Source organism: Tauraco erythrolophus, chromosome 1, assembly GCF_009769465.1.
Source record: "Tauraco erythrolophus isolate bTauEry1 chromosome 1, bTauEry1.pri, whole genome shotgun sequence".
Taxonomy (NCBI): domain Eukaryota; kingdom Metazoa; phylum Chordata; class Aves; order Musophagiformes; family Musophagidae; genus Tauraco; species Tauraco erythrolophus.
In genome coordinates this window covers 67,418,712-67,442,984 of record NC_141465.1, presented here as the reverse complement: position 1 = coordinate 67,442,984, position 24,273 = coordinate 67,418,712, and the positions used below count along the sequence as shown (strand labels likewise).

General features: G+C 43.0%; 2 protein-coding genes across 2 annotated transcripts in view; one reads left to right on the top strand and one right to left on the bottom strand.

Moving 5' to 3' along the window:
• Positions 1–7,393: 7,393 nt before the first annotated feature.
• SOWAHC (sosondowah ankyrin repeat domain family member C) lies at positions 7,394–9,007 on the bottom strand. Its single transcript, XM_086610638.1, has one exon. The coding sequence runs from the start codon at positions 9,005–9,007 to the stop codon at positions 7,394–7,396; it is 1,614 nt and encodes a 537-aa protein (XP_086466764.1).
• Positions 9,008–9,321: 314 nt separating this feature from the next.
• Positions 9,322–24,273, top strand: part of SEPTIN10 (septin 10) — a 33,063-nt gene continuing 18,111 nt past the window's right edge. The window contains exons 1-4 of the mRNA XM_086615841.1: positions 9,322–9,351; positions 18,848–18,965; positions 19,706–19,901; positions 21,390–21,576. Of these exons, the coding sequence (XP_086471967.1) occupies positions 9,322–9,351; positions 18,848–18,965; positions 19,706–19,901; positions 21,390–21,576 (531 nt within the window). The remainder of the gene's footprint in view (positions 9,352–18,847; positions 18,966–19,705; positions 19,902–21,389; positions 21,577–24,273) is intronic.

The following is a 24,273-nucleotide window of genomic DNA, read 5'->3' as shown; positions in this document are numbered from 1 at the left end:
ACAATGACTGCTATTCTGTACAACCGGTATATCAGAGAGAAAAAAAAAGCACAGTCCCTCAGCACATGCAGCAGAAGCCCCCGTTTATCTCTACTTGCCAGCAGAAAAAGGTTTGAGTTCTCATCTTGTTTAAGCCCCACAAATGTAAACTCTGGAGAAAGGCCACTAGCACATTTCTCTTGCCCACACAAGCTCAAGAACAGCCCAGCACTTTACACATGTGGGCACTCTGGAGTGATGCCATTACTGAGGGTGCACATCTTCCAGATCAAACACAAGTTGTCTGTTTTTTTGCAGTTTAGCATTTTTATAATGCATTTAAGGAACAGTTTTGATTTAAAATATGGAAGACACTGGATCTTGGTGGACAAGAGCATCTGTGTTTTCAGTTGGACTCTTCCTTTTATTTTTTTTTTTCTCCAGTGGTCTCTTCGGAGGATGGTTTTACTTATACCAGAAACAAAAAGATTTTGCTCAAAGGAAGTGGGTAAGAGGTGAGAAAATCTCAGGTTAAAACCCAAAAGCCTAATACTTTCTATCACTGACAGCTATCAGTGACCTACTATACAGCCCTTAAAAGATACACTTCTTGGGACATGAGCCTGCAAACTATTACCCACAATGCAACTAACTCATTTTGTAATTCCTATGCAATGAAAAAACATCCTTAACAAATGATATATCTTACGAACAGAGATGATAATTGTGCGGCAACCCTTCTGCAGTAGTTTCCTGTAGCAGCTGTTCAGTGTTGATCCAACTGCTTTCTGTCAGTGGCTAAAGATGAATATCATAATCTAATTAGACATATCTGCTATATGAGGTACTTGGCCCCACTTAAACGTAAAAGTCTCCTAAGCGCTCCAGTTTCATCCATAGTTCAGTTCATGCCATTCATTCACACGCAAGAGCATAATACTTTTATAAACGTCACAGGCAGATGAAATGATGCAGCATCTCTGCTTCCACCCCCGTCATGGGAAGTGCTGCCAGCAGCTTCAAAAGGCTTGAGATTTACCAGCTCTACAGCCCACACTGTGCAGCTGCAGGCTGCACGGGTTGGCAGCTATGACACCTGCTGTCAATTCCACCCAGCCCATCTGTGACGCTTCAAGAGGAAGCTGACAAGTGTGAGGTTGATAGCTAATGGTCCTGTTGCAGGAGGCAGTTGAAGCAGCAGGACCTCGCTGCAGCGTTATAATTATACTCTCCCAAATGGCCACAAAGTTACTTCCACAAGGTATACCTATAGGAAGACACTGTGTAATAGGTAACAAGGAAAAGAAATAGCAAATATAAATGTCCTTATATATTCAAGTGCTACAAACACGTTTGCTGCTGCTCTGAGGCTTTATATCATGCAAACGTATGTCCAGCGAACAGAGAACATCTTTACAGACTCCTCAGTTAATTTTGTCTTTCTGTATTTAAATTAGCAACGGACAGCACCTCCTTAGTATGAACTGTCCCGAGGGCTATCTGTGCCCCAACAAATACTGCGGGCATCCCTTATCTCTGTTTTAAAAGTGAAAAATCCACACCACCAGAAAAACCAGCCACTCCACTCAGCTTCAGAAAAAGGTATCCGTTATTTATGCCCATTCTACAACCAGTTTCTCAGGCACTCTACGAAACTACAAAGTAGTTCTACTAGTAGAAACAACTCGTAGAGCTCAACAGCCACCTAGCAAAAGTGAAAGGCCTCTATCTTGAGCAGAAAAATGCTGAGGAAATGCCCAGCGTTTCAACTAAAGTTAGGGCTAGCTCTAGACACAGCCCAAGCAATGGAATTGTTCTAGTAGTTAGAAATATTTAAGATTTAATTCCCAAAGTCTCTCTTCATGGACAAGGATTGATGCAGAGATGCATTCTCTAGGCTGTCTGCTTTAGACCGACAGCAGTAAGCTTCAACTATTTACCTGTACCAATGCAGAGGCACGCATGGACACAGATCTGTTGACTTTCATCGTTACTTCTTGACAGTCCTACCACAGTTTTGCAAAATGCCCTTTCATGAAATAAGGATATGTCAAAATAGATTAATATGACTTGCTAGCTTCTTCTCATGCTTCCCAGTAATCCAGGGGAGGAGCTAGTTTACAGCTGTCTATATAGAAAGGTAGATGCATCTGAACTACAATGGTTCATTCGTCATGACTAATCTAGCTGAAAGGACACAGAATGCTTTTGCACTTTGGCCCGACTATTACTGTCTTTTAAGGTAACTTCCACCTGCCACTAGCAGCTGAACTCCTTGTATAAATCTCAAGAGTAGGGCTTCTTCAGGTTTTACCACAGAAGATGAAATACCTTACCTGAAACACAGCTTTATTAAAAACAAACAAAAAAAACCCTAGTAGCTTGTCACAGTTTTTCCAGTAATGCATGCGTGCTAGGACACCTCAGTTCTAATTTCAGCTAAACTGAAAAATTATAAATTCTAGAACAGTTGCAAAATGGTAAGACGTTTTGTTGTAACAAAATTGGAAATTCAAAATCGTATGTTTCATTTTTTTCTGCCAAATTGTTCACAGTTTAACACAATCTGAAAAGCTAATCCCTTTCCCAAACCCCGATATTAATCTCAAGACTTCTTCCTTCTCCCCACACTCAGTTGAGGACATGAAAAAATGACAGTGTGTAACTTCCTTTTTCCTTCAACACCAACAAGGAAACAAAATGCATGACTAAACTACTTATTTTTCCACGTAAAGTCTCCAAGGTTTAATCTATTGCCTTCAAGTTCATATACATTCTGTATAACTCGAGGCATATTAAGCTAGGACTCTACATCCCTTACCTCTCCTTTCTAGACAATGGAAAAATAAGTTAACAAAGCAATGCTGAAGGGCTTCGCTCCCAGTGAGAAGCCTAAAGTTAAGTGGGGCCATTCTGACGTACCAGGACTCTCTTGCAACAGCTGTAGCTATGCTCAACACAAGAGTTGTTCGTGCTTTTGCAAACAGTTCTAGATACGCTATGAAATATTGGTTAAGAGGACCAGCTAAAATACTTAGCATCAGACAGTAATTTACATTAGGGCTCTCAGCAAGTCGTCTCTCTCAACTGTTATTCCGTAGTAGAAGGGATATATGTTTAGATACAATTTTCTAAACGACTAGTCAAGCCATTGCATGATCAGCAAGGCTCAAGTAGAGTGCTCTCCTACCAAGCACTCCACCTCTCCCACAACCTCAGCTGCTTCTTGCATGCCCCTACTCTTCCCTAAGCTTCCAAGAACACGTCCCCCTCCCTTCTCCTCTCACCCAAGTCCCCAGATGACTGATTTGGGCTTGCTTGGTTTGGAGTGCACGCATCCTGATCCACCAGCATGGCAACAGCCGAGCCTTTTTTCAGTCTAAGCACAAATCTGGATGTCTCTCAAGAGGAGTTACCAGCAGCATGAGGTTTACCAGTTTTAACATATATTTTGGTAAGGCAACAGCTTCAAAGAATGTTTAGATACATCAAATCCCACAGTCTAGCTCGGTAATGAAGTGAAACTTCTTTTTAGAGAAGCTGCCAGCTGTAGTTAAGACACATTCCAAAAAGCCTTAATCCTAAACCTTTTTTAATTAGGTATTGACCTTTACACAGTGACCAAAACTAGTATTAGTCTTCCCAGGTTCAGAGATATTTAGCTGCACAGAAATACGCTCAGGATGCTATTTTAAGTTAAGCAATGCCACTCTCCCAGGCCCTTATTTAGACATACTTCTCTAAAAAAAAAAAAAAAATTGTTGCGTCTTCATTCACTTTGACATGAGCTATTAGAGAGTAACTGGCAAAGAAAAATATCACTGTCTTGCAAAAACCTCAACTATACTTTTTTAGTGTCTTATTCTTTGAGTGTTACACTGTATCAGACATCTTCATGATAAAAAAAAACCAAACAAAACAAAAAGACAAAATGGTACACAGTTTTAACAGCCAATATGCAAGTAGTACCTAAGTATGTAGCACACAGAAGCCAATTCAAGCATAAACGATTCACGGGCTCTTTTTATTTCAGTAAAACTAAAGCTTACAGGTTCTTAACTTGTAACCATTCAGAAAGACACCCATAAAAAGCTGTACTAATAAAAACTGACGAGCTTCCAGGCCTCTAAAATATTTCAAACATAAGATAACAATAAAAGATATCAGATGTTTGCATTACAGTCTTGCTGCCTTACACACCATCATAAAAAGTGAACATTCAGTAACCTCAAGCGTACCATTAAAAAGACACCAGTAAGTACTCCAGTTTTCTGTACCATACAACTTTATTTCAAATTCACATCTTTCTAGGCAACGTATCTAAAATATTTGACTCAAGAGTACCTTTAGACTGTAAATACTCTGAAACAGGGCATCAAGTTTCTCCTACCTACAAACAAAACTTAAGTTTTAGCTCGTGTTATAAAAAGTAACCATGTGGAATGTGACAAGTCATAACGTGAAATCAAAGTGCTTTAGTCCCATAGCGCAGACAGACACTAGTGGCCATCTGGCCATTCATCAATACATCTCAAACACCAACAGAGATGTTTGCTCTGTTGCACTCCACCTTGCAAACAACTTTGGACCCTTACGGTGAAACTTCATTAAATGACGGCTAAACAACAGTTTCACTTTGATACTTCAAATAATGAGCCATGAATCAGACATCTTTTTACCATTTTTCAAGCTCCCTTAGTAATTACCAAAGTTCTACTGTATTATGCAAGATAAAACGATGTTCCAGTTAGTCTTTTGAAATCCAAAGTGTATATTCCAAATCCCAAAGCAGTGAAACCCTCAAATTATTTCTCCAGACCCCAACAGCTATCTAAGACTCAGTATTTTTGTGCAATTCTTCGCTATTTGCATGTGAAGAGGTAAACGCTTCACCCAACAGTTCATATGAAAGAACTATAAACTCTCAAAGCAGAAAGTTACTTTAATAAGGTTTGGACATCGGTAGTTGCACGGATTATTGTACTCAATTCAGAAGCGGCCATGCTGAAGAGGGCTCACCTTGCAAGTGTTCTGTCAGAAAACTTCCTTTCTACAGAAGTCTAAAAAGCTATTTAACTTCCAGAGTGAAGGAAGTTTAAGACTTAGGCATTTAATTCTCTTCTCTGTTACAAAAGAATTAGCTCTACAGTATAATTTGTATTATTATTCTCTCCCTCCCTTTCAGACACTCCGTTGTTGTACAAGTTTACAGCTTAAACGGGAAGGGCTGAGGGAAAATTTCTGGTTCTGTCCCACAGATGTAAAGACAAAGCGCTTTGCAAGATTGATTTTATCCATTACATTTGTGGCAACCAACCCAAAATGAAGGCACATGAAATTTATAATAACATAGCTTATGAATTATAAACTAAAGCTGAACCTCTGTATAATTTCTAGTCTTTTTGCACAAAAGTAATGACCAGCACCTATGCAGAGATGCAATTTTTTTTTAATGTAACTTTTCCCAGAAGCAGTTAAGTGTTGCTTGCAGGCCTATGCAAACACTATCATTTATTAGTTTTTGACACAAAGTGTAGACATTGGTAGTTTATCTGCACGGGAAGTCTGAAATCAATGACTTGCTAGCACTCTCTTCCCCTGTTGCTACAAGAAACGCAAGCCACCAGCAACAGCTACAGACAGCAGTTACCTTGAAAGTGCACAACTCCCAGCAGCGGTTTCCCCGTGAAGTGTTCTAGAGCTTGTGGCATGCATTTAAACAGTGTCTCAAATTTGGATTTTAACATGTCAAAGCCCATCTACTTTTCGTTAGTTACCAGCCAGACATGCACGTACATTCTGAGGAAGCCAACTCGAAACATGCTTTGACAAATGTTGCGTTGAAATTGGCCGTACCTTAACTTCTAAGCACAGATGAGCTTGTACCTTGAGCAGCATTCAGGATCCAGGGTCGGCTCAATACCTCACTCTTAAGGAAAGCCAAGTCTGGATACAAATCTGCCTCCTAGATTTCACTGGAATTGCTACCTTTAAAGCAGAGAAACAAGATTCAAGGTTTCTGAAAGCTTTAGCAGACGGATAGGCTCATCAATCAGGTTAAGACTTACTAGGTTCTTAAACAACAGTGCAAAGCCTTAGTTATCACTTCTGTAGAAATACAGGATTAAAAGAACTCAAACACCATTGCCATCACTTAACTAGAATATGTCATTATACTGCTTTCACTCAATATGACAGACAGGGATAGAGTTTCAGAGTTATGGTTATTCATCTTGTGTGAATTCACACACCTTCCTTCCCCTCCCTCCCCCCCCATTTCTGCACAAAGTTAGTTGAAAGGATTGGCACACAAGTTACTAATGAACGCAGACCTGTTGCTATTACATTACAGGACCATATTAGAGTTTCATAGAGGTTTCATGGAATGGTGTCTGTGCTCTTTTAGAAAAGAGAACAACTTTCACAGGTAACACATACAACGCAATTTTGTGATTTTTAAATGCAGTGAGTTACACAAACGACATTAACAAGAATTGACCAGACTTAATAACTGGAACTGCGCTAGGTCTGGCACTTGAGAATTCACAGTGATTAAAATAAAATTGCTTTGCCTAAGACAAAACATAAGATACCAAATATATAAAAAGACTCTCTGCTTTCATTATCTTGTATTAGTATTCCAACATTAATAAGCAAGCTCAGTAGTACCTCAGACAGCTGAGACTTTTGCATGCGGTTAACTTTATTCGTTATTTGCAGTGCAATGTTGTTGTTTTTTTTTTTTTTTTTTTTTTTTACACATACATATATATATATTCAGAATATCAAATCGGGCAATTTTCAACGAATAAAGTCAACACAGGCTAAGTCTTTGCTGGATTGAAGCTTGGATTCTGACAGGAAACCGTTATCTACTGTCTCATTTTGGGTACCCAACTCGACACTGTGCCAGGTCGTATTGCTGTTAAAGAGAAACTTAAAGTATATTTGCATATTACTGAGGTGTTCTTCTTACATAGCAAGTTGTTTGTAAGCAGTTTGTAGTACCAGTTGATAACACAAGAGTAGAACATTTGCATTTTTCTTTCCCCCACTCAACACGCTAATCTCAGTAGATTCACTAACACAGGTCTCCAACCCTGAAGCCTGCCTTGAGAAAGGAGCACAACTTTTAAACACCCCAGTGCTTCTCAACACACCCACTGCCTCTCAATTCAGCACCGAGGACCTAGCTAAAGGAGCTGCTCTTGAGAGTTGTAAGCCACCAGAGCCCTGTTGACCCACTGGGCTCACCAATCCCACTGAACCCAGTTAAAGCAAGTTACTCTGGACCCATCTCCCTGGAGTACATGAGTCTAGATGAGCACCCACTTGTACCTGCCCCACTTTCCGCGCTACATCCTAGGGCACTTTGGTCCATGCGCCCACCTCCCAGATCTCCTGCTCCCCGGTCTTATCCAAAGACATTGGACTTCGGCCTGAGCTTGAACGACGCTTTCAGGGATTTCTCCTCATGCTCTTCCTCCTCGGTGTCACCACGAAAGGAGGGCGTGTTGTGGATGATCTGAGTCCTGAAGCGGATCTTATTAAGCCGAGGCTTCATCCGCCCGCTGCCGGAGGCTTTCCTGGTCATCTCCTTGCCCTTGCCTGGCACCGCTGCCCCTTCAGTGCCCTCAGCTTCCTCCCCAGTGCTGTGATGGTGGTGGTGGTGGGAGAGGCGGTAGCTCATGAGGTTGGAAGGCAACACCTTGGAGAGTCTCCAGCGCCCACTCCCATTGCCAGCAGCCCCTTCCTCCTCCTCCTCCTCCTCCAGGGCCCCCACAAGGCTCCGCATGTCCCCCGAGGTGCCCTGGTGCAGGTACTGCGCGGCCTTGCGCCCGCTGTAGTCGCGGATGTCCACGTCGGCGTCGTAGGCTCCTACCAGCAGCTTCACCACTTCGGCGTGGCCGTGCATGGCGGCGATGTGCAGCGCGGTGTGCCCGCCGCTGGTGCGGGCGTTGATGTCCACGGGCAGCTGGTGCCGCTGCGCAAAGTTGACCAGCGTGGCCAGCAGCTCCTGCCGCCCGTGCTTGGCGGCCCAGTGCAGCACCGTGAAGCCGGTGATGAAGTCCCGCTTGCAGAGCAGCGCCGGCTCACAGCTCAGCAGCCCCTCCAGGCTCTCCCACCGCCCGTCCGAGGCCGACAGCATCCAGGCATGCTCCAGGGGGTCCAGGGCCACGGCGCCGGTGGTGCTCCCCTCCTCCTCGGCGGAGGACGAGGCCACCGAGGCGCTGTCCGAGTCGCCGCCGCGGCCGCGGGTGCCCCCGGGGAGGGCGCCGCGCTTCAGCTGGGGCGAGCCGCCCCGCGCCGCCTCCCGCAGGCTCCTGCGGCCGCCCCCCTGCGCCGCCGCCCCGGGGGCACCCTCCGCCGCCGCCGCCTCCTCCGCCGGCGGAGGCCGCCCCGGGCCCGCCGCTACCGCAGCCTCCTCGCCGCCTCCGCCGCGCCCAGGCGGCGGCCCCCGCCGGGAGCCCTTGCGCTGGCCTCCGCCCGCCGCCGGGCTCGGCCGGGGCGCCTCGCTCCGCCGCCCCGCGGGCTGAGGGCGGCTGCCGGCATCTTCGCCCGCCGGCGGCGGCTGCGGCGGTGCCTCCTCAGCGCTCGCCCGCGGGGAGGGCGGCGGGCTCGGCCGCTGCGCGCTGTCCCCCACTGCCGCCGCCGCCTCCTCCCCGGGGGTCAGGGCGGCGGCAAGGGCCTCTGGGGTGCAGTACCGGCGACGGAGGTGCACGTACTTGACGCCGGTGCCGGGCTCCTGGCGCACGGTGGCCACGGCGTTGACCAGCTCCTTGAAGAGGCGGCGGGCGGCGGCGCGCCGGCCGGGCTCCGAGGGGCTGAGCCAGTCCCGGAAATACTCCAGCAGCTCCGCGTTGCGCGCTCGCCCGCCCCGCGCCGCCAGAAACCGCACCACCGACTCCTGCCGCGGCTCCGCCATCACCGCCCCTGCCCCATCGCGTCGCGCCGCCGTTCCTACTGCTTGCGGGCGCGGCGGAGCCGCGGCTGCCCGAGCCCCTCCTCCTCCCGGCGGCGGCGGCATGCCCCGGCAATCACTGCCGCGGCGTCAGCCCCGCCGCGCCGCCCTCCGGCCGGGAGGGGCCCGCGCCGCCGCCCCGCGCCACGAGCGCTCGCCTCAGCGGCAGCGGGGCGGCTACCGGGCCCGCCCGCTCCTCCCCGCCCCGGCGTGAGGCCGCCGCGGCCCCGCCCGTCCGTAAGCGCTGCCTCTGCCAGGCGCCGGCGGCGGGCGGGAGCGCCCCGTCACGGCTGGCAGTGGGTGCGCGCCCTCTCCCGCCGGCGCCGCCTGCCCGTTTTCCTCCCTCCCTCCCTCCCTGCCTCGCCTCGCCTGACGGGGCTATGGCCGCTTCCCATGCCGGTCGGCAGCCGGTAAGTCCCCTCGGCGGTGTGGGAGTGGGGAGGGGCGGGCGGAGAGCTCCGCCGACCGTTAGCTGCCGGGGTGGCCGGCGGACAACCCCAGCCCCAGCGCTGCGGGTGCCCGGTGGTCGGTGTCACCCCGGCGCGGCTGAGGGGACGGCGTCCGGCGGCGCCGGCACCAGAAGGGGAAGGCGGCGCCTGTGGAGAGGTGGGAGCGGCGCTTTGTAGCGAGCTGCCCCCGTTAAGGGGCGCCGGGGCTCGGCCCTGGGTCCGTGCTGGGGCAGCCGGCGGGTTGGCGCTGGCGAAGGCTGCTCCAGCGCGGAGTGCGGGGCTCGGGTGAGCGGGCGAAGCCAAGCCTTGGCATGCCGTTTAGTTCCAAGCCTTGGCATGCCGTTTAGTTCCCGAAGTTGCCAGGCTTTTACAAAACTTGCTAAAGTATGTGGAGGATCTCGTTCTCGGCTGTCGCCCTGCTTAGAGCTCCCGTAGCGTGTCGCGTATTTCAAGTAATAAGTTGTAGCGCTGAGTCTTGGCTGTTGAAGAAACACTTTTCTTACGCATAATGGCAAAGCTGTCAGCTTTTTTGCTTTGAAGATGCGGAACCCACCCGCACATTAGTGCTGGAACATTAGCTCCGTTTTGGAGCGTGAAATAAATAGCTTCGTTTATTACTTTAGTTTTCTGCCGTGTTTTACACCTCAGCAACGCAAAGCGCAGAAGGGTTCTGGAAATAACGTGGAGTGGGAGGAATTTGGAGTTTTTTTCAGGGGAAACATCCTCCATCCCAGCTGTGCAGTTAGGTGCTTTTGCGGTTTCTGGTAGCGGGGAAGGTAGGTGAAGCACCTGTCCCTGGTGATTCTTGGCTCGTTGCTGCCGCTGTGCTGTTACCCCTCAGTTATGCCTGTAGAGCTGTGTGTGCAGCTGCCCCGTGAACTGAGAAAAATGGAAACCAGCTGTTACTCTTTTGAAGTTTCCTTTCCTTGGAGCGATTGTCATCCGGAGCAGTGTCTTGCTCCAGTTCTTGACGGTGCACCCGAGGGAGCGGCGTGGGAGTGCAAGAAGGAAGAGGGGCTTTTGAGTTCGGGTGCTGAAGGAGTCATTTGTTGGACCATTGTTAGAACGATCACAGGGCACGACCACGTACTGGCCAACTTCAGCCAGAGAGTGAAAGGGCTCCATTCATGTTCCCCCGCTTGCTCACAACTTGTCTGTTGGACATAGCTTCCTTTCTGTTGGGGCTCCTGCCCAGAGAGCTCCATTTCACACATACTCCCCTTCAGGCCTGTACAAATCCTTTGAAGTTGCACTATAACGTAGTGCAGTGCATTAACTTTATATAAGCTTTCTCACTTCATATGTGATATGTATTTATAGTGAGGTGCAGAGTTAGTACTTCACAGCCGGGCTCTCACAAGAGGCCGGAAAAATGTGGAAAGAAAAGAACTTAAGAGCCAAAGTACAAGAAACAATACAAAATGATTTTGCTGATTAATCTTTGCGTGAAGAATGTGGAGAGGTGCAGTAAATCAGCAAAAGTGAGTGAGAGCGGGATCGAGGGGTCCACTAAGTGGAAGAGACGGAAGAGAGAGAAGCATGTACATGGAAAGCTTTACAGAGAATACTGTAAAAACAGGTATAACATCATTCTGTAAGGGAGGAGGGTGATTTTGTATTAGATTTAGAAATGTAAATGATGGAAATGTAATAATGTAAAATATATTTATATTGACATCTAATAATATTTCCTATTATACATACATGCTGTATAATTATTAAGTTTCATACTACATTCTGGGAAAGTTTCTGTTTTCAGTTGTTTTGCAAAAGAGATGTAAAATCACTCCCAGAACACAGTCTAGCCTCCTTCTATAAGTCTGTTTCCAATCAGACCGCACAAAGTCTGAGACACAAGTATTTAGTACTTCTGATTTTTGAAAATTTGACTTCTGGGAAAGTTCTGACAGCCGTCGCCCCTGTACAACATCATACAGTGCTCATCACTGATTAATTGAAAAGGAGGAAAAAAAGTCCTTGTTGCAGTGAAAGAGGCCTTCTGATAGCAACTGCCGTTCTCACATCCAAGACCAGTGTCGCTTTCTCATTCGGACAAGGAACATCAACAACAAGAGGCTGATGTGGTCAAGGGTGAAGAAGATTGACTTTCTGCTCCTCAGGAAATGCAGTGCTAAAGTTGCAATAGGCACAGCTGAGCCAGCACAGCCCAAGAGGTACAAATCTTCCAAAAGTGACAGCAGTTGTCATATCAGTACTGGTAATAGTGTGAGTATTTTTCCGTGTCGAGGTCATCTCAGAGCGTGGTGCCAGATTTCAGTTTCTTTCTTTGTTTCTCCTTCCTTGAAAACACAGAGGTCAAGAGAGGCCTTTCTGTGTGGACCACAAAACCAAATGCTTTCTCCATCTGTGTAGCAGTAGCCGATCAGTCCCATCTCAACCAGCACTGTCGTCATCATCGTTTGCCTGGCACAGGGAATACTAGCTGTGAAAAACTGGTTTCTTTTCCATTGGTAAGTCTTAATTCCTCACCTGCTGCCTCTTGCCGTGTCTATCCGTAGGCAGCAACAGAGGAACATGTACTCCGTGTGCTAGATTGTCAAGTTACTTAAATGCGTGTTGGTGGAGAGAGGCCTTAGTGGCATTCACAAACGAATAGACTGCTGTCTGTGAAATCACCTCATCACAACTGGAAAAGGAGCAAAGTGTCTCTGCTTCCTTGTTTCTTCCTAAATACCTCAAAATACAGTCCAGAAGTTGTCCTCAAACTGCTGTCTGCACATCATGCCTTCTGTTCTCTACTGACAAGTCTGTCACTTGTTTCCTCTGCCCATTTCGGATGATTTCAGGGCATTCAGGAAGATTCTGTCCTGACTCAGATTTCTTCTGACAAAAAACATAAGGCAAAAATGTGGCCTTTTTTTTTTTTTCTCTTTTAAGATTCCTTCTAAGGTCTCTCTCTATATATGTGTACGAAGAAAATCTTGCAGTGACCTGTGGTTTAAAGCAACTGCAGCTGTCTTGTGTGTTGAAGTGGGCTAGAAAAGGAAAATAGTTGGTGCACCAGAATGCCATGTAAGAAGTCATTTGAAAGAGGTGGGGGAAGAATCTTGTGCTTCTGATGTTTGGACCAGTCCCTAAAAGTTGTCTGCTGTTTCTATCGGACTCAATAAATTACCTGATAACTGTGAGTGAAATTGTCAAATGAGTTTTCATTGAATCATCTTTTGGCCAATACTTTTTTTTCCCCTACACACTTTTTTGGGGGGAATGTTTTGTTCCATACTTGACTCCTGTGTGTTACTTTTTATTTTATAGAATAGACAGATGTATTAATTTCATGTAATTTTTAATGTATCTCCTTTGTTCTTCTGTATCTTCGTGGACTTTTCTTTCTTTCTATTTTTTTTCCTACCTCATCCTCCTATATTTTCTGTTCTCTTTTGTGTTATTTTGCCAAGGTGTTTCCTTTCTGTTTCCTCCACTCATCCCATCTGTTCTCAGTCTCTTTCTCATGTGTGTATTGATATCAAAAGATGTCAATGATACGCATGCCTACACCACACATCTACGTTTTAGATTTTGACTACCCAAAAATGGGAAGTATTTTTCTACTCACTTCCAAAATCTATTTAGTTTCCTACTTACATCATGTGTTATGAGTGTGATAGTTTGATGTGTGGGGGGGTGTTCTGGTGGCAGGGGAGGGGATTTGCTCCCTGTGCCACCAGATCTGAGTCCCATCCCCCCCGGGGGAGGTTGAGCCAAGGCGGCGCCTCTGCGAATTGCCCTATTTAAGTTGGGACAAAGGGGCGGGAAAGGGCTTTTTGCTCAGGAGCGAGGAGAGAGCAGGAGGGCGCTGCCCTCGCTCCCGGCTCCCGGCCGAGCGGCCGCTCGGGCCCGGGCCGGCGCCATGTGCTCAAGATGGCGCCGGGGAGCCGCATGGGGGACTCGGTAAGCGCCCCGCTCCCGGGGTGCCCGCCGGGCCGAGCTCCCCCAGAGAGGATTAATATCTAAGAGAAGACAACCACAACGACCGGGTCAGCAAAGATGGAGCAGGAGGAGGTGTGCTGGAGCTGAGGCTTCCCTTGCAAATCGGTGTGAGATGGCAGGCGGCCCCCCTGCAGCCAGGGTGTACTCGGCGGAGCAGCGACCCACTCGCGGCCTGTGGAGAAACCCACGTCGGGAAGGAGATGCCTGAGCCCAGGAGAGGTCGTGGAGCAGGGGATGCGCGACCAGGTACTGTTGATAATGGGGCATGGAATGCACGACGAGGTCGTGGAGGCATCTGGAGACCGTGGGACGACCCACGCCGACGCGAGTGGCAGCAGCTCCCTAAGAGGCCGAGACTGGTAAAGCCCGAACTGGTGCGATCCATGGGGAGGATTGCAATCCTGCGGGCAGGACTTACTTTGGAAAAGTTTGGGGACTTTTTCTTTGTGAGTAGGGGATCCACCGAAGCAAGGGAAAAATGGTGTAAAGACTCCTCCTCCTTTAAGAAAGGAGCGGCAGTAACAACATGGATGAACTGACCTGTACTCCCCCATTCCCTGTCTCCCTGCGCCGCTGGGGGGAAGGCAGAGCCAGGAACGAAAGGAAAATAGGGGGGTGGGGAGGTTGTTGTTTTAAGATCGGGCCTTGTTTTCTCTTTCTCCTCTCAAGTAACCGGTTTCGTTCCCTTTTGTCTTTTGTTTAGTAACTGTTAATAAATTGTTTTGTTTTTTTAAGAAGATAAGCCTGAGTCATGTTTTGCCCGAGACCATGTTTGGTGGGTGCTCCCGCTCGGTTCTTGTCTCGACCCTCAGTCCAAAAAAAAAAAAAAAAAAAAAAAAAAAAAAAAAAAAAAAACCACGACAATGAGGCAATAGTGACATTCATATTTACTGGATTAAATGTAGCTCTGGTTATTAGGAAGGAAACTGACTGTAAGAGAGTAATGCAATTTGTTATTGGAAGATTAAAATAGGTTTTCTGGTTTAATGAATGTCCACATCTGTTCATGGTAGTGGAAAACTCAGGGCTTTGAAGGAGTCACGTTTGGGGTGCCCATGGGCACATTAACTTGTTGTCATCCGTCTTGTGTCTGATGCCCAGGCATCCTCCTGAGGGCCTGTGCACAGCCTGCGGAGCTGCCTGGGCCTGGCAAGACCCTCACCTCCTCCCTGTGCACATGAACGTCGATTACTTTTTTTCTTCAGGCTTTGGAGGGTAAATTTCAGTCGTCTCTACAAGGCGAGTGGCAAGCTAATTATTTGCCTGGACTGCAAATCTGGTTCTGCAGGGGACTTAGGCAGAGACATGCATGTAGTCTGAGACCCAGCTTTTGCTGTGGAATGGCCCAGTGTTGCGATGTTGTAGTCTGAAATAAGTAGCAAATTGAAAAGATAACAAATTTTTTTAAATTTGTTTCTGAAAGAAAAAAACAATTCTTAAATGTTACTTTGGTCTCAGGCAATGATTTTTCTTTGCACAATGTTTATAATGGGCAAGACAACTTTATATAAACAAGTCTACATGATGAACTCAATTTGCACAAATCCAGGTGCAGTTCTGTGAGAGCTACACTACCAACCCTTTAAAACAGGGGGGAGGGAAGGAGTGAGATGTGATTTGGACCATCTCAAGGGATCTGTATTGTGAGCTATTTCGATGAGAGTATGAATTCTGAGAAAGCAGTGAGAAACAGGAAATATTTACGGGAGTATTACAGCTCTCGTAGCATTAACATTAGAAGCTTTGAGTTACTCACTGAATAAAGTTGGATGAGATGCTGTCTGTCTTCAAGCATAATTTCACTGCTCCATCCAATGAATACTAATTTGAAAAGACTGGCTAATCTGGTGGCTTAATTGCTTTCAGCATGATTTATATTTCTTTATTTTTGAGTTGTCACCATTTTTCTAAACTGGTGATAGAGTAGTAACTCGTTTTTCAACTGGATGACATATTATTTCTTTGAGAAGTAGTAAGAATGCAGGTGTCACGGGGTCAGTAATTTCTCTGTGTGTTTGTGAGACCATAGCAGAGTGAAGCTGTATGAAGTGCTGGCATTGAGGGCAAGACACGTGATGCCCTTGGAAAATTTCGGAAGTTAAAATGTAGGCTGTTGCTCTTCTATGAAGAGAATGCTCCAAGTGATATCAGAGGAAACAGATTCACAAAGTGATTCTTCCGGAAGGAAGGTGGAAGGAGGCGAGTCTCCAAATAAGAACAGTAGCTCTTGGTCCTATAACATTTGTTGCGTGGAGAACAGAAGTATAAACATCAAGACTGTAGTCTTCTAAATCAGCGTGACTGAGATTGTCTCAAGTTGAGCTGCACAATGTTTCTTGAAAGTTTTGTGTCTAAATCAAGAGCTTTTATTGCTGTGAATGAGTGAAACTGATTCCTGAAGACTATTGTGTCTTGGGACAACTAACTGTCTGAGCAGTTCAGTAGCAGTTAAAATCCCTAAAAAAGTAGATACATTTTTAAAATAGAAATAGATTCTGCATCTTTCTGCCTCTAAGTTTTAAAACTTTGCTATTAATGTAGAGTTGTGGGCTTTTTTTTGCATGTGTGCGCTACCAGAAATCTCCTCGTTATATGTACTGTGATCAAGTCAACTCTGGCCATTTTCTTGAAAGAACTTACATAGGCTATGTTTCTGTAATGTTTCTCTGTAAAAAATGGTTTTTGAGACCCTGATTCATGTCTTTCTGATCACCCTCTGGTTTGCCAATCTTCTCTTTAAAACAAGAAGTTTAAGACAAGACGTTAAACCGTGTTCTCGTGGATGATATCAATAGTAATATTTCTGCTTGAAATTCTTGTTCTCCTATATGTTCCCCCACTGACATTCTTATTCTCGGCCCGCACTGCTGGTGAACGTGTGAGGTTTTGGGGGATGGTGGTTAGTTTTTTTTTGTTTACTTTGTCATTACCTCTGACAGAAAGAACTAGAAAGAGGGATGTTGCAGCTTAAGGTGCTAAATTACACGTGGGGTGAATGAGGTTCATGTTCTTGCTCTCATATCTTTCCCTTTATTGTCTCAACCAGTATCTTTGTGTCATCTCCACATGCACAAAGTGAAGATGATATGTCTCTTTCCCCTCCAGGACAGCACTAAAGAAAGCTGTCCATAAACCACAATTTCTCTATTGGGGAAGTTCTTCTGAGTATCAGGTTCTGTAATCTGTTTTTACAATTTACCAGGACTTTTCTGCCTTTTGTCAATTTTTTGTCTTGTGTCTGAAATGACATAGAACTTGCCATGTACTTTTATGTATTTACATTTCCAGAAAAAATTGTTTAATTTTCACTCATAACTCTGCAGTGTCATTAAATTAACTTTTATGTACTGAAGAAAGATGAAATATTCTACCTTAAAATAAGTTTGAGATGTCTCAGAATATCTTGGCAATTGCATAACTACTTATTGCAGAAATTGTTACTCTCTTTCCTGTCTGCAACACATATCCATAAGAAGCATCTTTGGGAGAAAGTTAGAAATACAAAGAAATTAACCATCTTGGACATGTGATACGAATTTTTAAGTAGTGATACAGCCAGATGTCTGTTGAGTTACAAGCGCAGCCTTAGCTTTCTAAGCAAAGCACAGAGAAGGCACCGTCCTTTGCACTTTTATTATGTCTCGTTATCCCGTTTTGCACAGAAATTTGGTCAATTTTTCAGTGATAAACAGCCAGTATACCAGTGGAAGAACTAATTATTGTTGATTTTTGTTTCCAGAAAGCAGTAAACTCTAGAGTTTAATTGCAAAATTGTAATTAATGTACCCCTTCCTTTCGAAAACGAAATTATAGAGTTAATGGCTATGACTATTCCAGTCTGTTTCTGCATTTAGCTTTGTACAGCGAATACAGCTGTATTTCTGTATACCAGGAAACTGTATACCAGTTTCCTCAGCTAAATGCTTTTTAATCCTGACATAGTCTCTTGTGGATGATGTGGTAGTTACTCTGATGACCTTTGGAAATGGTCAGTAAGGTTATGGGTATCGGTGGTTTGCCCACTGAAATCCTAAGTGGAATGGAAGGAAATAAAGTCCTTTCTTGGAGAGTAACAAATGGCTACGCAGGGATTTTGAGGGTAACCCAGCACAGTTTGGATTTAAGGCTAGTGACATGAAGATGGAAGGCTTCCCTTCTACGGTTACGCCGAGCCTCTTGTGCTGCTTTTGGTGTGGAGGCTTAATGGTTTGTTTTAGAGGGATTGTCTTATATTGGTGTCGATAGAGGTGGTTTGAATATCAGACTCTGTAACTGTCGTCGTTAGATGTGCGGCCACTCCATCTCAGATATGCTTGTCTTTAAATGGATGGGATACCGATTCCTAGTCCTTTTTTAATAGTAATGTCCATGTGGTAGAATACCTTGAGCAATTTCTTTTTCAGACGTGGTTTGAATGAACATTTATTTTTTTATAGCCCTAAGATGTCATATTTTCTGTTAAATTGTTCACTTTGCTTACACATTTTTCCTCATTATATGAGTCTAAAACGGAGTTATCTGATTATAATAGTCTAAAATGAGAGTTAGTACAGTCTGTAGTCCCACGCAAGAAGTCCTGTGTAAAACAAGAAGATGAGTATTTGCTGTGAGGAAAGTCCATATCGTTTTAGCTACAAGAATTCTGAAACTTGCTATGCATACCTATGATAAAAAGTGACACTATTATGGACTTGTAAGTGTTAAATAAAAATTTTCCTACTGTTGACTATATACACTTCCCCAGGAACTAGTAATGGTTTCCAATTCCATGTGGACTGGAAACAGAAGGAATAGCATGGACCTGTCACTGTTTACACTTTTGATATGGAATGTTCATTTAAAAATACAGTTCATTTGTATGAACCAAGATATTTCCTTTTAGTCTTACGCATTTTTAGTATGCTCGTTGCCTTAATGTCATGGTGCTAGATTGCTAGCTGACATTTGAAAAGGAATGTGCACCTCTAGAGATTTCTCATAACGTATATAATATTGTCTCTTAGAGTTCTGATGTGTAGATAATGTATTATTTTACATAAATAACGATTTCAATTCAAGCTACTCAGAATCAGTTCTGATTGATAACACACACCCCTTCCTGTGATTATGGTCTCTATTTTGAATTCTGCTGCTTGTATTGTTTTTAAATACTTTTTTCTTCATTTCTAAGAGCAAACCGACTGTGATCTATTTTCTGTTTACAGTTTTCCATTTACATTTTCAGTTGAACTTGTCTGCTTTATTTTGTTAATGTTTCATGTTTTTCTTTGCAAAACATGGACTTTATTTTGAGCCTGCAAATACTCCTGTAAAGTAGATTTGAATGTTTTCTCAAATCATGGAATAAAGTTGATTTGCCAGATCTTTCTTTCAGACTTTGGCTTTTTTTGGTTCCATGTAAATCATAAGGAATAAGTTCTAGCTTACTAATGGAGTTCCTTTGTTGCCATTGCTAGTTGCTTTGCAACTCACTTCGCTAACATATTTTTAAATGATTTTTCTGTAGCAAAGTGATGGCTATCGAACTTTATCCTTGTCCGGGCATGTTGGTTTTGGTAGTTTACCTGATCAACTGGTTAAAAAATCCATCAAGCAGGGATTCTGCTTCAACATTCTTTGCATTGGTAAGTAGTATCTGAGTGGTTTAAGATTTTAGTAGTGTATGCGTCCTTAGGAAGTGACTGAAATTTAAATCCAGTTGCAATGTTAAACTCTTTCTTTAATGTTAAGCATTAACTATAATTCTGCCGCTTCCCCCAGCTTTTTTTATTTGTATCTATGCTTTGTTTTTATATTTAACATTTTCATAAACGGCATGAAGACCAAAAATGTTGAAAATGGATGCCATGCATTTATTGATTTTTGAGCGACTTTTTGGATTCTTTTGAGTAAACTGGGCTACACACTATTTTTACTGTAACAAAGAGCTTCAGATCAGAAAATCCTAAAATTCCAAGGTGGTGTTACTGTAGTATTTCTGCACTTACCAAGTTGATGTTTGCTGTAGTATTTTACCCTTATTCATAAAAATGCTATGTTGAACCCTGTGGTTTCATAGCTAGTTACCTTTTTAAAGTCTGTAGGAAATTAGTTCACACTTTTAAACAAAGCAAAGTGTCAAGAGACTCTTCTGTTTCTTACTCATTAGCAAGTAACTCTCTCTTATCTGTAGGATGAAAATATTAACAAAAAGATATTTAGTGCTCATTATGAAAAAGGAATGCAGGCAACCATTTTGCTCCAAGAAATCAGTTGTCAAGTTTTTGTGTAAATTTGTCGAGTTGCTGTGATAACAGTCTCTGTGCTTAGTAGGTATTTATTTGATGTGCAAAATGTCTTCCCCAACCCTTCTGTTTAACTTTAGGAGAGACTGGAAGTGGGAAGTCAACCTTGATAAACAGTTTGTTTAACACCAATTTTGATGACCCTGTGTCAACGCATTTTCTGCCAAATGTGCGACTTAGAGCCCAGACTTACGAACTCCAGGAAAGTAATGTGCTTTTGAAGCTGACCATTGTAAATACAGTGGGATTTGGTGACCAGATAAACAAAGAAGATAGGTAAGTGCCCTCTTGTTTCTATGGTATACAGAAGTTTTAGTCTTCAATTTCAAGTTGATTTTTCTTTGGGCTTTGTAGTAAATATTTGTCTTACATATGCTCAAAATATTTGGTTAACTGTTTTCTCTGTGTACCAAATTAAAATGTTTTCCTTTTCATCTAGGAAATGATTTGAGAAATCAGATCTGCCTCTTCCTTTATGATATAATCTTTTATAAATGTATGTAAATAAAATGTGCAGTAGTGACTAGGGTCGCTATTTAGGGTGGAGGAAAGCAGGAAGGTCAACCGGAGACTTTCTAAACAACCAAACAGGTTATAAGGTACTGTAGATTATAGACATTAGATCTATAGGGCTTTTAACAGTTTGATTGGAACATGTTGAAGATCTTAAACTGGAAGGAATATCACATGGATTACTGAAGGCCTTTGGTTTTTATGTTGGACAGCTTAATGTAGAGGTACCACACCAGTGTCTTTCAGAACTTCTTCAGAGTCTCTACTTTTATAAATTGAAGATTTAAAAGTATTGAACTGGCTGTCAGCAGATTTTGTTTCTTTCATCTTGATTGTAAAGAATTTTAGCAATCCTTTGTGCTATATGAGTGCCTAAATGGTGATAATTATAAATGAAGGTTAGAGGGTCATATTAAGATTATCATGAGTGCTATGGTTTATGATATGACTGGAAAATAACTACTGCTAGTGACTTAGAAGAATGAGATGCAAGTTGATATTAGTATAGATATTAGAGGTGGTGATGTGTGGTATGGGACCTGCCTTTTAGTTCTTCTTTTAATTTTGTGTGTTACTTCTCAAGTTTGATAGCATTTGATCTGGTTTATAAACTTTGTGTAGCAGCAGAAATGTAAGGGCATGCTGCTTGTACATCTAGCAACGCTTTCTTTTAGAAAGTAGAGTATAATCTGGTTTTAAGTAGGATAAAGTATACTTAAACTGTACTTATTACAAATCAGATTTACATTCTTCTCTTATGTTCCTCCTTTTCAATTTTTGTCTATTGTTTAAGAGCTCTCTCATGTACAGTACTTCATCTTCAGAAGATAAAGGAGGTCCTATTTCTTGGTACTGGTAATTGCATGTTCTTCCTTTTCTTCTATTGTATCTAAGAGTTTCTTTTATCTTCCTTATATCTAAGATTTCTGCAGTTGCACAGCTTTATTGCAAAAATTTATAAAACATCACTTGGGAGGACTGGTTATAACCATAACTATATGTAGCTTTTTTTGCTAATAGTAGCTAGGAAATGTTTCATGTGTATTAGGTGCACAATTCTTTTTTTGAGTAGCCTTTCAGAAATTAAGATTACTCTGCACATTTAATTTTCTGCTGTACTGGGTAGATACTTCAGAAGCTTTTTGACATGTAAAGTAAAAATCCACAAAACAATACAAGAGGAATTCTTTTCTTAGTCTGTCTCTGTTTAGGAGTAGCTAATCTCTGATTGTTAAATTTTATTTCTTACAGCTATCAGCCAATAGTGGATTATATAGATGCACAATTTGAAGCCTATCTCCAGGAAGAACTGAAAATTAAACGTTCTTTATTTAGCTACCATGACACTCGCATCCATGTCTGCCTCTATTTCATTTCACCTACAGGCCACTCCCTAAAAACCTTAGATTTGTTAACCATGAAAAGCCTAGACAGCAAGGTAAGACTTTGAAACAGAGTTCTAAGAATTTTTCTTATTTTCTGAGGTGTCTTGCAGCTTTTAGATCCTCTACCACTTTTCAGTTCTGTATCTGTGTGTTTGTTTTTGGGATGCTTTTTGGTACTGGTATACTTAAAGTTCAGAATAAATTGGTTTCGCAAGTAGCTTGCATTCATCTCCTGTTTATTTACAAATCAAAAGGAAAGAGACAGACATCCAGCAAGAATGTTGAAAAAAGCAGCACAACACGATTTAAAAAGAAAAGTAAAAAAACCCCCACCGTTTAAAAAGAAAGAGTAAAAAAAACTAGAACCACACCAACTTTGCTTTTAACAAACTGTTAACATCTTATTATGATTAGATAGGGTACCCTCTATGAGTGCTGTAATATTTCTAATTAAGCTTGTTTCTAGTTCACTGTTGAGTTTTGGGACTGCTGGAAAGTTGGGGCCCATAAGAAAGCTGGAGAGGGACTTTTTACAAGGGCATATAGTGACAGGACAAGGGGCAATGGCTTTAAACTGAAAGAGGGGAGATTTAGATTAGATCTAAGGAAGAAATTCCTCACTCTGAAGGTGGTGAAACACTGGAACAGGTTGCCTAGAAAAGTTGAGGATGCCCCATCCCTGGAGGTGTTCAAGGCCAGGTTGGATGAGGCTTTGGGCAACCTGATCCATTGCAAGGTGTCCCTGCCCATGGCAGGGGGATTGGAACTAGATGATCTTTAAGGTCCCTTCCAACCCAAACTGTTCTATGATTCTATATAAAAAGCTTTGCAGCACTGCGAAGATGTTTTTTACAGATAACTGAAGAGGCAAGTGTCATGCACAGAACTCCCTGCCAGCATGGCTTTTTCTAAGAGACGCTGAATTAGTGTTTTAAACTTCACATCTTGATTTGTTTTGAAAGCTTTAAAATAGCAGTTTCTAGTGTGATTACTTGCACTTTGTAAATTCTTAACTTTCTTCATGTAATTGGGCTGTTTGAATTGGATGAACGGTTTAACCCATTTTAAGAAACCTTACATCCTTTGTGTTTAATTTGTTGAAATTTTGAGAAATTTGAAAACTTAAGTGCATTTGCTCTTTCTCTAGCCCTTTCCTTTGTGCTTTACTAGAGCCTTTCCTGCTAAATTTTCTTCTGCATTTTTTTTTGTTTATGAGATAACAAGGATCAAATCAGCTCTCTGTTTCGTATTTGTGATTGATGAGCACATTTGGTATTTCTGTAATTTTGTTTGTGGATGTATTTTGCATTTTGAACTTTCTCAATAGGACAGAGCAAGTAGAGGAGAGGAGTGGTGGGACAAAGGTAGGGAAGAGCAGGGTTGCTTTTTTCTGCCATGGTGTTTGTTTATGCCAGATTAAATTTTTGAGAAACTACTCTGTAATATGCACTGATAGTTAAAGTGCTTCGATACTAGAAAATGGCACAGTTTCATGAAGCATATTGTTCTACTCTGAGTTTTGACGTTGGAGGTTGTGTTAAACCACAAAACCAGTTGGTTGCTAGGTTGTGCCCTCTCTTTACTAAACTCCCTTTAAAACAGTGTTTTTTTCCAAAAGAAAAAAAAATAGATCCATGAGTCCCAGTATCTTGAGAAAATATATTTCTGTCAGGATTAAATGAAAATAATTCTGCTTTGGGGGATTTTAGCTTCTAGCCACCTACTCTAAGTATTTTTGGTTATGCTTTGGCTCAGAGAGAACATGGTAACTTTGTTGTTTTATCCCTTTACAATGGATTCTACTTCCTGATCTTACTACAGAAATGTAAGTATACACAAAAAGAAAAGGTACATATTTTAACTGTAGTTTGGTTACCATCCCATTGTGGAACATGTTTATGATGGTTTTAGTTAGTACTGCCTTCTCCTAGTGGCAATTCAGAACTCAGGATTTCCTGGGATGTGAAAGTCTCTGTGTGCCTTCGCTGAGTACAGGATTCCATAGAGAGAAGGTGATACAGCAACATGCATACATCAAGTGTACAAATCGATGTCAAAATAGTCTTCAGATTCTTCCTAAATCCACCACAGTGTACACTGTTATGCTTTTGTTATGGTCTGCTTGGTACAAAACAAGACCAGATTACACGTCTCAGAGATAAAGAGGATTCTTAGAATAGGATAGTGTCATCCTGTGCTCTGTAATCCTGGGGAAAAAAAAACCCAAACAACCAGGTGTATCTGTGGGCAATTAATTTTTCTGTGTTGCTTATAAATTTGATGACTAGCTAATAATTTGCCCTCTAGCTTTTAGATATTGGAAAGTCCTGTAGTTTTTGCTTAGGACTGATTCACTATAGACTAGCCAGGTTTCATTCACAGATGAAGGGAGTCATCTTCTGTATGCTTTCTTGCTGGGAAATAGTGATTATTCAACTAATCTGCATTTTTAAGTAATTCTTGTAGAATAATATAGAGATTATTGTTAAGTCAGGAAATGACAGGATTGTACCTTGTGAGGTTTGAGTTGGGTTTTTTTTTCCTTCAAAAAAATCTTTGAAAAGTTTTGTATTGATTCATAGAGATACACTTAAATCAGCCTGCAAGGTATCAACCAATAATAATTTCAAGTATACATGTTTTTTTTCCTTCTCTATAGAATAAAGGAACAACAGATGTTTTGACATTAATGTAAGATGTTACATAAAGATATTAGTTTAAAGTAATAGCATGTTTTCTAATTGAGGGGG

Excerpts from the sequence above, each read along its gene's own strand:
- SOWAHC (XM_086610638.1), bottom strand. The coding sequence starts at position 9,007 with ATGCCGCCGCCGCCGGGAGGAGGAGGGGCTCGGGCAGCCGCGGCTCCG.